This window comes from Ascaphus truei, chromosome 2 (assembly GCF_040206685.1).
Source record: "Ascaphus truei isolate aAscTru1 chromosome 2, aAscTru1.hap1, whole genome shotgun sequence".
NCBI lineage: Eukaryota > Metazoa > Chordata > Amphibia > Anura > Ascaphidae > Ascaphus > Ascaphus truei.
The window spans coordinates 332,074,030-332,085,332 of record NC_134484.1 but is presented as its reverse complement, the minus strand read 5'-3'; the positions used below and the strand labels follow the sequence as shown (position 1 = coordinate 332,085,332).

Below are 11,303 nucleotides of genomic sequence, written 5' to 3'. Positions count from 1 at the left end.
ATTTTTTGGTGTCTGAATTTTCGGGGTAAATTTAGTTTAAATTCGTTTTATTCATGCGGGTCTCTGGAGCTCTCCTCTTATCCCTCCGTCTTGGATGACATCATCGGCACGCCCCCTCGTTGTGATACCTTTTTAGGGCACCAAAATTAAAGTTCATCATAGATTAAATTATAGTGTACAGAGCTTTCAAACGCACACACAGCAGATTTCTTCTCGGGGCAGTACACTTGCAGAGGAAACCTAGGAGGTTTAGAAAGATCTGTACAACTATCATTTCATCTACAGATGAGGCAGCCATTATTGCTCCTACTGGAGCTTTGTTTTGTGACACACAATGTGCCAGAGGGAACAGCCACCATTGAAAACAAATTATCCGCGTGCAAAAAAAGGAATGAGATAATGCATTATTGTACCCGCTGGTGGATGTAATACATCTGCTACATCTGTATGAAGAACTCTAATGTTGATCATTAAAAAGAAAAAAAATCTTTCTTAACATTCAGATGACTTTATTTACGCTATGGTTCAGTAACTTCAGTTTATTAAAGCTGCAGTTCAAGCTGCCATTTAAAAAAACAAAAAAACAACGTGCATCAATACAATCTGCACACTGACAAGTGATTAGCTCAGCTGCAGATCGATCTGTTCTGTAATCAATCGCTTGCTCAGGGTTATTTAATTCAGTTCTTGCACAGCATTTTGGGAAATGTAGTTCCTAGAATACGATTGACTGGGCAGTTACTAGATACAATTGGTTCACTGCTAGAGAGAGGGCAGGGCTCAAGAGCCAGAGCCAATCAGAAGGGGAAGGGGCTGTCACTTTGGAAATGCTTCCTACATTAGAAACATTAAAATGTCTTTAAAACATTTTTTTAATTTTTTTTAAATGCTACAATTATTTTCTCATAATACAGAACTGATTTATTAAATAAAAACACACGTAAGATATTGCTTGAACTGCTGCTTTAAAGGTAGAAAACAATAGTACATTTACTAAATATTTTTTTATGAGTTACATTGAACTGTCCTAATTTAATAGCTTTCTTCATGTGAGACTATTAAAGCACTATATGGTTGCTACTGTTGAAGAATGCAATACCGATACATTTTAACTCACAATGTAAGCATTGAAACATTCATATGGGGATTCTAATTAAATTGTGAATTGTAATTTGAAAAATAAATTCATATTTACAGGCAATAAGTAGCAATAAAGTGTAAACTCACTGGCCCTTATTCTGTAAGGTGTGGTACTCGCAGATGATGTGCTATCGCATATAAAGCCCCATTAACTTTAATAGGGCTTTTCCTGCAATAGCACATCATCTGCGCTTTTCACACCTTAAAGAATAAGGGCCACTGTATTAAATGACATTGTTCAGTACTGAAATATTGCATGAAAATACACCACATTTGCATACATTTTTCATAACACAAGTTATAGGATTTTGACATACAATTTCTTCAGCTGCCAGAGAGAACATTATTCATCACATTAATCACCCACGTTATGAGCTTTATCATGGTGACTTTACATTTATACTCACGGATGCTCCTATAGTCCTACCTCAAGCAGGCTCAGAATTGAAGTGGCTACATATTGTCATTGTTTCAACCAAGATCCAGATGCACTGATACCCAGGACTGTGTTCTATTGTTTACCTATTTGACATACAATATAATGCGATTTGTAACATTCGAGACTAGGGAAGTAACTTTCATTGGTGATTAAAAGAGCACTGTAAAAACATGAAATATTTAAAAAAAAAAAATACATAGTTTAGCCTGTAAGTGTTTGCAAAAAATATAATTTCAATTTCATTGTAGGTAAGCATTACAGCCCCAGTGTTAATGGAATCAAAATATTTAAATGTCAAAAATAATTTTGTGAAATGATCAATCACCTCGCTCAAACCTGTTAACATACAATCACATTTGTTCTACAGTACGTGTTCATATGTTCACAAGTCTTTTTAAAGGGTTGAGTGGAAGATCACACTTCTTATATATTATCTGTGTATTTTAGCACTTTATATAATTAACTCTCTGAAACGGTTTCACACTGATTGGTTATTTACATCACCATACTGTTTGAGATCACTTCAGAGTTTTTTCACTTTACACTTATCCGATATATGTATAGCCCCCTTTCCCCATGGCTAAAGGAAAACCGCGAGTGACTACGCATGCTGCTGTACCTGTATGCTCACAGGAGGCCTGAGCCTCCGCTTCTGGGAGCCTGGGGTGAGCTCTCTGTCTCTGTGCAGCTCCTCCACCTATGAGGGATCCCAGCGTGGGCAGGATAACTCGTCATAGGACAAAATACAACAAGTAATAATAATATCACACTATATATATATATATATATATATATATATATATATATATAACTCGTCTTTACTATACATGGAATAACAGTAGAACACAACAGTACAGTACAATACACGGATGCAATAGTACAACCCCCTGAGTGGTTCCCCCAAAGTACTGAGGGTGCCTTGGGCACAGTAGTGCTACTACAGGTCTAATGGGAGGGTCCATATCTGGGGCCTTCCCTACAATACTTTCAATGCTGGCTTGTGCCTAGGGGGCAAGGTCTGGCCTGTCGAGGGGCTTACTAGATCCCTGGACACTACCTCTTCTCTTGCTGCCTATCCTTCCTGGTCCCGGGGAGGACATCCAAGATGGCCGCTCGCGCCTCTTCCTGCAAAGCATTCTGGGACTTGTAATCCCTGGTTGCTGTTGGAGCCATTCCAAGATGGCCACCACAACTGCGCATGCATGCCAAGTCCAAAATGGCTGCCGCCACTTCTCCCCGATCTCGCAGAGCTGTTCCCCACACCGAAGGCAGGGTAAGGGGTCTCCGCTACATCTGTTATATATATTTTTTTGCACTTAGATATTTAACGTGATTAGGAGTGTAGAGCACCACCTTTTGTCTTTGAAGGCGTCAAAGGTCCTTGGCGGCTGAAACGCGTCAGAGTTTGTCTGTTGCTGTTTTTTATGTGCTAAATAAACGTTTTGTACCCAGTTTACTTGCAATTTTGGTCCCACGATTTTTCAAAGGCAGCTGCACCGCCACCCAAGAAACTTCTGCATTGTATACCAACCCGGTAGGAGCACGCCCTACAGCACCTGGATCTCAAGAGACTTGTGAGTTTCCTTTTTCCTATTTGCACTTTACCCATGGCCTGTGACACCCATACAAAATATACCTTATACAGAGGTTAGTTGGAGTCCACAAAGAGTGGCTTTAAGGGTTACTAGTGGCAAGGATATAACTACATTGTGCTGTATGATTTGGAAGCAATTCATTGTTTGTACTGCATGGTTGTTCCCTGTGAGCATTGCATAGGAACGCTGGCTCCTATTCCTTCACATCTACACTGCTCAACAAGTTTATTGTCACACTTTGTTGAATAGGTCCCATAGGGTCACATGACACCTCGCATAAATCAGATAAAAGGGAATCATGTACAGTAACTATATTGATCATTCAATAGATTTAGTACATGTTAATATTTATCATTCTAAAGTAACTGACAAAGAAAACAATTCAGTCCTGTTAGAGGAATATTCTAAATAAAAATGAATATGTTCTTTAGAAAAAGGGAGTTGCAGACTATATTTTACACCTTAGCATACAGTACACAGCAGGGCTAAGTCAGAGACAGCAGGAATATCTCTACCATGTAGCATGTGGTATCACTGATTACTCAGTCATACTTTCACTGTGTGTGGGAGTGAAGTGTAAGTGCTGTAAGAAGAGATATTTTTGGATGTTTGCTACCTAATTAACACACATATATATCTGCGGGTGTCCAGGGATGTTATTTCAAGTAGCAAAAAGAGAGATTACAAAAATGCTTTACTCTATTTAACTCTATGTCTGAGCAAAATAATATATATGTAGAGGTATCAGTACCGTGTTAGCCGAGCTTCAATAATCAAAAAATAAATAGATGATACCGTTCTGTGGCTAACGAAATGCTTTTATTTGTGCGAGCTTTTGAGATACACTGATCTCTTCTTCTGGCGATGTTACAATGACACACACACACACACACACACACACACACACACACACACACACACACACACACACACACACACACACACACACACACACACACACACACACACACACACACACACACACACACACGGCACTCCAATATCCGAAGGTGAAATTTATTCCTCAACGTTTCAGCTCTTGATAAAGGCTCCACCGAAATGTTGAGGAATACATTTCACCTTTGGGTCTTGGAGTGCCTGTCCTGTTGTCTCGTATCAGATGTGCTGCTTTGCTGGTACCAGAATGGCCTGAACCCTATACATCCCCTTTATCTACACATATGGGAGTGTCTGGTTTCTTGACTGGTATATAATATATATATTAAAATACACATAAGTTAAACATACATACAATATGCATGTTCTCTGTTCAAAGCCCTTGCTAACATAATTATTCAAATGATCGTCCAATTTAAAAAACAATATTTTCATTACAATACAGTACTTTAAAAATATATAAATGATAGATAAATGCCTACAGAGAATCTACAAAACCCTTTTCCTCATTCAACACACATTCTGTTATTTTTTTAACATGAGCATTGACTAATATATTAGTGAATCAATGTCACAACCCATTATAACTCTCCAGAAGTACATGTGCATATGTACATACATTAAACACCTCTCTCACTGACTTGCTAGAAAACCTTTTACTGTATCTGCCCTCCGACAAACATTACGAATGTAATATATCAGAACGTTTTTTGGAACAAGTTTTAGTATTCAGTTGACATATTGTTCAGATTTTAGGTAATAAAATCCATCAAAATTATTTAAGTAGGATCATTTTAATTTGCTATTAAGAATACAGAATAAGCAGGACCATGTACATGTGTGATTCCGTCTTTCCAGGTGACTCAGTCAGGTCTATAACTTTTCAGTCTGACACTTGAGGCAAAACCAGTATTTTACATTTATTAAATCCAGAGGAGGAAATGTTTTCTCCTTGATCGTGCTGCTGATTTAAGATGTGAAACCCCTGCACAGCCTTAACGGTGCACAGTTCAGCACCCTGGACAGCAACAACCTCCTGCGCTTTTAGATACAAAAAATACACACGCCATTCACATCACACGATGGGGAGCTGGCACCTGTGACTGTCACAGGCATATACTATGCTGAAGGATTTGTATCTACATTTGAAATCTTCATCTCATTTCATTTACAAAATACTTACACCGGAATCTAATGTTTGAAAATACAGCACATAAGATTACGTTGTATCTATAAATAACCTTGCTTAACTAGAAAGATCTCTCTCTGTGTCTCTCTGTCTCTCTGTCTCCCTGTCTCTCTCTCAGTGTACATTATCCCCTGTCCCTTTCTCTTCTCTTACCCTCTCATTTTCTCTCTCATCCTCCCCGGGCTCCGCCTCTTCCCCTCCCCTCCTTCTCATTCTCTCTCAGCCTCCTGGCTCCATCTGACTCCTCTCACTTGGCTCCCTGGACCAGCAGCTATGGCTGACATGAAATCAGGCGTTTTCGCCAAAAACGTCCAGAAAAGGCTCAGCCGAGCCCAGGAAAAGGTAAGAGAATAAAGTGGATCTGTAATAGCCAGTGAGGGATGTAAAAGATACTGAGGTGATTGCACAAAGCAAGCGTAGCTCGCAGATAGCAAACCAGCAGGACCTGGTCGTGTAAAGCGATCAGATGCTGTGGAAACCTGCTGGTACTGTATGTAGGGCCCCAAACATAAATATTCTTGTACATTACCCTCTTATTCACTTACTAAAAAAATCTTCTATATTAAAGTTGGTGCAATATTCTGTTGAATACCCAGCATATATTTACTAAGTGGACAAAAGCAGAATAAAATATGCCATAATATTTGGAATGGAAATTACAACCAAAAAACATGGTATTTGAAGCTCATCGATCTATTGAATCGATATTTTGCAGTCCTTATGGTGTGCAATGCCAATGTAAGGTTGTGTTGGAGGAAGAAAGGGGGGAGGTGCATAATTAATTATCTTCGTGGAAGAAGCTTTCAGCATCCAATGGGGTTATATTCAAGGCAGTTAGGGTTGTGGGAGCATATTTACAAGGCTGCACGATGGAAATTGCCAGGTGGTAGAAAGGGAGGGCAGGGTGCAGAGATAGTAAAAGAAGCCGTTTCACAAGGTTGAAGTGCTACAAAGCTGTATAGCTGAGCTGTCAGTGTATAGGCACAGGAAGAATGTCTTCCTGCATAGAAAAGAACTGACAGCCCCCCGGCATACACCTGCTCTGCTGCCTTCGTGATAGCAGAGTATATTACTCACATGTGCATCGCACCATCCATCACCCATTTGAGTTGAAAAGTAGAAAAGTAAGGCGAGATTGTACATGGGGGCATGTAGCACTTGACTTAAACATTATGGGGCTGATGTATCAAAGTCTCCCTGCTGCAAAAGTGGGGCAAAAAAGGGCACCCAATGTATCAAAGAAAAGAAAATCCCAGTGGCCTCTTTGCCTTGGTAAATGTGGTGTAGTTTCTTTCTCCTTTGGTTTTGCCCCATTTTTGCATCCGGGAGACTTTGATACACCAGATTTACTGAGTCCAGCTTAAATACTGTATGTAAAAGGTGTAAACAATGTTCTGTTTTTTTTTTAATTTTCTGCAATATATATATATATTTTTTACAAACCACAATGTCTTGATATACTGTACAAATATATTATTCCATTTACAAAACGATGCCCTTTCTTTCAAGGTTGCATACAATTTAAAATGACAGTGCAGGATGTCTTGCAGTGATGTGAATGATGTGATCACCTTGTAATGTAGCTATCACACTTTGTAATATTTAAGCATTTTAAGTGAGATGGTAGAAATAGTCATTTATTTTTGTTTACACCAGGCAACATTATTTCTGTTACAACAACTGCAATTCTTTTCTGTTCAGTTAGTTATGATTCTTTTCAATGCATTTGATTTATTTGCTGGTGTTCTTCACACTAATTTCATTGCACATGCCTATATTTCATATTTAGAAGCAATTGCAGTACATTACAATATTGACTTTACGAATGATCCCTGAAAGGTTCAGGGTCGGGGTTGCCAGCTGATTTTCTTTTCACATCTTGTTCTATACTGTAGCATAGTCAATCTCCACACCCATGACACCTAATATGTCAGATCCCTAAGCTAGGTGTGTCACAGAAATGTATAGAGCACGATCATATTTAGAAGAATGCTCACAAAAAATGGACTTTTATCTATAAAACAAAAAAATGTAGGACAAGGCATTTGAATTTACAGTAAAAAAAGAATCTGAATTGATTATCTAGCATAGCTCTAACATTGAGAACTATGCCATAAAAGTATATTGGTGTCTCTTGTATTTTAAATATAAATTGGGAGGTGTCTCCATGCAAATAAGGCTGAGAACTACAGCTTTATAATTATTATATAACAAAGGAACCCTGTGTCTTTAATCTTGGTCTTTTAAGTGTTGACTAGGAGGAAATTTAGGCCAAATGGCAACACAATGGGCTGAGCACACTGTAGAAAGATTACATCTGTCATTGTGATTTGTTGAGGCAGATAAACAATCTGCTGTCACTTGTCTCCGCCTCCACACATGCACATTTTCAATGCAGTAAGAGGATTGTATTTCCTTTAACCTTTTCACTGCTATGCAATTTACTCTAGGTCCTAACAGTGATATTGGGCTTAACACTGGTAACTTAAATCCACTGCAACTAATGATCAACACAGCATTCACTTAATGTCCTAATGGCTAGTGGTCAGGTAGTTCAACCACTCATTATTTACATTGCTTTGTATATTGTATTGTATTGTATGTCTTTATTTATATAGCGCCATTAATGTACATAGCGCTTCACAGTAGTAATACATGTGGTAATCTAATAAATAACAGATAATATAAATAACAGATCATGGGAATAAGTGCTTTAGACACACATAACATTAAGGAAGAGGAGTCCCTGCCCCGAGGAGCTTACAATCTAATTGGTAGGTAGGGAGAACGTACAGAGACAGTAGGAGGGAGTTCTGGTAAGTACGTCTGCAGGGGGCCAAGCTTTATGTATCATGTGTTCAGAATGTTCACAGTGCTATTCATATGCTTCTTTAAGCAAGTGTGTCTTAAGGTGGGTCTTAAAGGTGGATAGAGAGGATGCTAGTTGGGTACTGAGGGGAAGGGCATTCCAGAGGTGTGGGGCAGTCAGTGAAAAAGGTTTAAGGCGGGAGAGGGCTTTAGATAAAAAGGGGGTAGAAAGAAGACATCCTTGAGCAGAACGCAAGAGTCGGGGTGGTGCATAGCGAGAAATTAGGGCTGCGATGTAAGGAGGGGCAGAAGAGTGTAAAGCTTTAAAAGTGAGGAGAAGAATGGAGTGTGAGATGCGGGATTTGATCGGAAGCCAGGAGAGGGATTTCATGAGGGGAGATGCTGAGACAGATCTAGGAAAGAGTAGAGTGATTCTGGCAGCAGCATTTAGGATAGATTGTAGGGGAGACAGGTGAGAGGCAGGAAGGCCGGACAGCAGGAGGTTACAGTAATCAAGACGGGAGAGAATGAGGGCCTGAGTCAGAGTTTTAGCAGTCGAGCAACAGAGGAAAGGGCGGATCTTTGTGATATTGCGGAGGAAAAAGCGACAGGTTTTAGAAATGTTTTGAATGTGAGGGGCCAATGTGAGAGAGGAGTCGAGTGTGACCCCTAGGCAGTGTGCTTGGGCTACTGGGTGGATGATCGTAGTTCCAACAGTAATGTGGAAGGAGGTAGTAGGGCCAAGTTTGGGAGGAAGTATGAGGAGCTCTGTTTTAGCCATGTTGAGTTTAAGGCAACGGAGGGCCATCCAGGATGATATAGCAGAGAGACATTCAGAAACTTTGGTCTGTATAGCAGGTGTAAGGTCAGGTGTTGAAAAGTATATTTGTGTGTCGTCAGCATAGAGGTGATATTTAAACCCAAAAGATGTTATTAGGTCACCTAGAGAGTGTACAGAGAAAAGAGAAGAGGTCCCAGGACAGAGCCCTAGGGTACCCCCACAGAGAGATAAATAGAGGAGGAGGAGGAGGTGTTAGCAGAAGAGACACTGAAAGTACGATGGGAGAGGTAGGATGAGATCCAGGATAGAGCTTTGTTCCGAATACCAAGAGTATGGAGAATGTGAAGGAGAAGAGGGTGGTCCACGGTGTCAAATGCTGCAGAGAGGTCGAGTAATATGAGCAGAGTGTAATGACCTCTGTATTTGGCAGCATGGAGTTCGTCAGTTATTTTAGTGAGGGCTGTTTCCGTGGAGTGAGCAGTGCAGAAGCCAGATTGTAGAGGGTCTAGGAGAGAATAGGTGTTGAGAAAATGGAGCAAGCGAGAGAATACAAGACGTTCAAGTAGTTTAGAGGCAAAAGGCAGGAGGGAGACAGGTCGATAGTTAGAAAGACAGGTAGGATCAAGCTTGCTGTTTTTGAGTAATGGTACGACTGTTGCATGTTTGAAGGAGGATGGAAAGGTTCCAGAGCAGAGGGAGGAGTTAAAAATGTGTGTGAGTGTAGGGATTATAGTAGGAGCAAGAGGTTTTAGGAGATGGGAGGGAATGGGGTCAAGAGGGCAAGTGGTAGAGTGAGAAGTGGCGATCAACAGCGACACATCCTCCGCTGAGACAGTGGAAAAAGAGTCAAGGAAGGCAGGAGGAGAGTTAGGAAGAGGTGTAGGATGGGAAGAAGAAACAGAGGGGATGTTCTGACGTATGGATTCCACCTTTTCCTTAAAATAGTCAGCAAAGTCCTGAGCGGAGATGGAGGAAGGAGAGGCAGCTGAGGGTGGTTTGCGTAGAGTATCAAAGACAGAGAACAGTCGGCGTGGGTTAGACTTGTGCATGTTGATTAGTGCAGAAAAGTAGGCTTGTTTAGCTTGCGAGAGGGCAGAGTTGAAACAGGATAGCATAAATTTGTAGTGAAGGAAGTCTGCGAGAGTGTGAGACTTCCTCCAGAGGCATTCAGAGGAACGAGTGGAGGAACGCAGCATGCATGTGTGGGAGTTTAGCCAGGGTCTAGGGTTAGAAGGGCGAGTGCGGCAGAGAGAAAGTGGGGCATGTAGATCAATAGAGGACAAGACAGAGTTGTAGTTCCTGACCAGGTTGTCGGGGTCTGTAGCGGAGCTGAGAGAGGAGAGGGAGGAGCGTAAAGTGGACTCAAAGTCAGGTAAGTAAATAGAGCGCAGGTTTCTGCAGAACTGGGGTGTAGATGGAGGTGGAGAAGGGGAGAAGCGAGATAGAGAGAATGAGATGAGATGATGGTCAGAGAGAGGAAAAGGGGAAATGGAGAAATCGGAGAGAGAGAAGTTCTTAGTGAAAACCAGGTCTAAGTAGTGGCCATCCTTGTGGGTGCTGGCTGCAGTCCACTGTTGAAGGCCAAAAGAAGAGGTTAGAAAAAGAAAGCGGGAAGCCCAAGGGAGAGAGGGGTCATCAATGTGGCAATTGAAGTCCCCAAGGAGAAGAACAGGGGAGTTTGAGGAGAGGAAGAAACAGAGCCAGGATTCAAAGTGAGAGAGAAAGGCAGAAGGGGGATGAGTAGAGGTAGGTGGGCGATAGATGACCACCACATGAACAGGGAGAGGAGAGAAAATCTGGACAGTGTGAGCCTCAAAGGAGGGAAAAGCAAGAGAGGGAGGAATAGGAAGGGTTCGGTAACAACAGAGAGAGGAGAGCAGGAACCCCACGCCTCCACCCCTGCCATCAGTGCGCGAGTGTGGGAGAAGGAAAGGCCACCGTAGGAGAGGGCAGCTTCCAGAGCAGAGTCAGACTGAGTGAGCCAGGTCTCAGTTATAGCAAAGAGAAGCAGGGAGTGAGAGAGAAAGAAGTCATGTACAGAGAGGAACTTGTTAGAGAGGGAGCGAGCATTCCAAAGGGCACAGGAGAAAGGGAGAGAGGAGGGAGGGTGGCAGGGGATGGGTATGAGGTTGGAGGGGTTGACACCAGAAGGAGTAGAGGTTGCAGTTGGCAGGCGAGGACGAGCGCATGTAGGAATAAGACAGGGACCAGGATTGGGAGAGATATCCCCAGAAGCAAGGAGGAGAAGCATGGATAGAAAGAGGATGTGTGAGGATGATTTGTAGGGGTGTGTTTTAGTGCAGGGGATATAGCTGTATGGTGTCAGAGGACGCAAGTAAGAAAGGAGTTCATGTGAACAGAGAAGTGGTGAAGGAAGGAGAGATGGAGATATATGAATAGAGTTAGAGACATACTGAGGCTGGTAAAAAGAAGTGCATAATTTGAGAAGAAGTG

The 11,303-nt window shown here is 41.6% G+C and overlaps 1 protein-coding gene across 6 annotated transcripts in view; it reads left to right on the top strand.

The window, feature by feature from the left end:
• Positions 1 to 5,452: 5,452 nt before the first annotated feature.
• Positions 5,453 to 11,303, top strand: part of LOC142487400 (amphiphysin-like) — a 266,254-nt gene continuing 260,403 nt past the window's right edge. For all 6 annotated transcript variants that reach the window (XM_075586654.1, XM_075586650.1, XM_075586649.1 and 3 more), the window contains exon 1: positions 5,453 to 5,602. In XM_075586654.1, the coding sequence (XP_075442769.1) occupies positions 5,534 to 5,602 (69 nt within the window). In that variant the 5' untranslated portion in view covers positions 5,453 to 5,533. The remainder of the gene's footprint in view (positions 5,603 to 11,303) is intronic.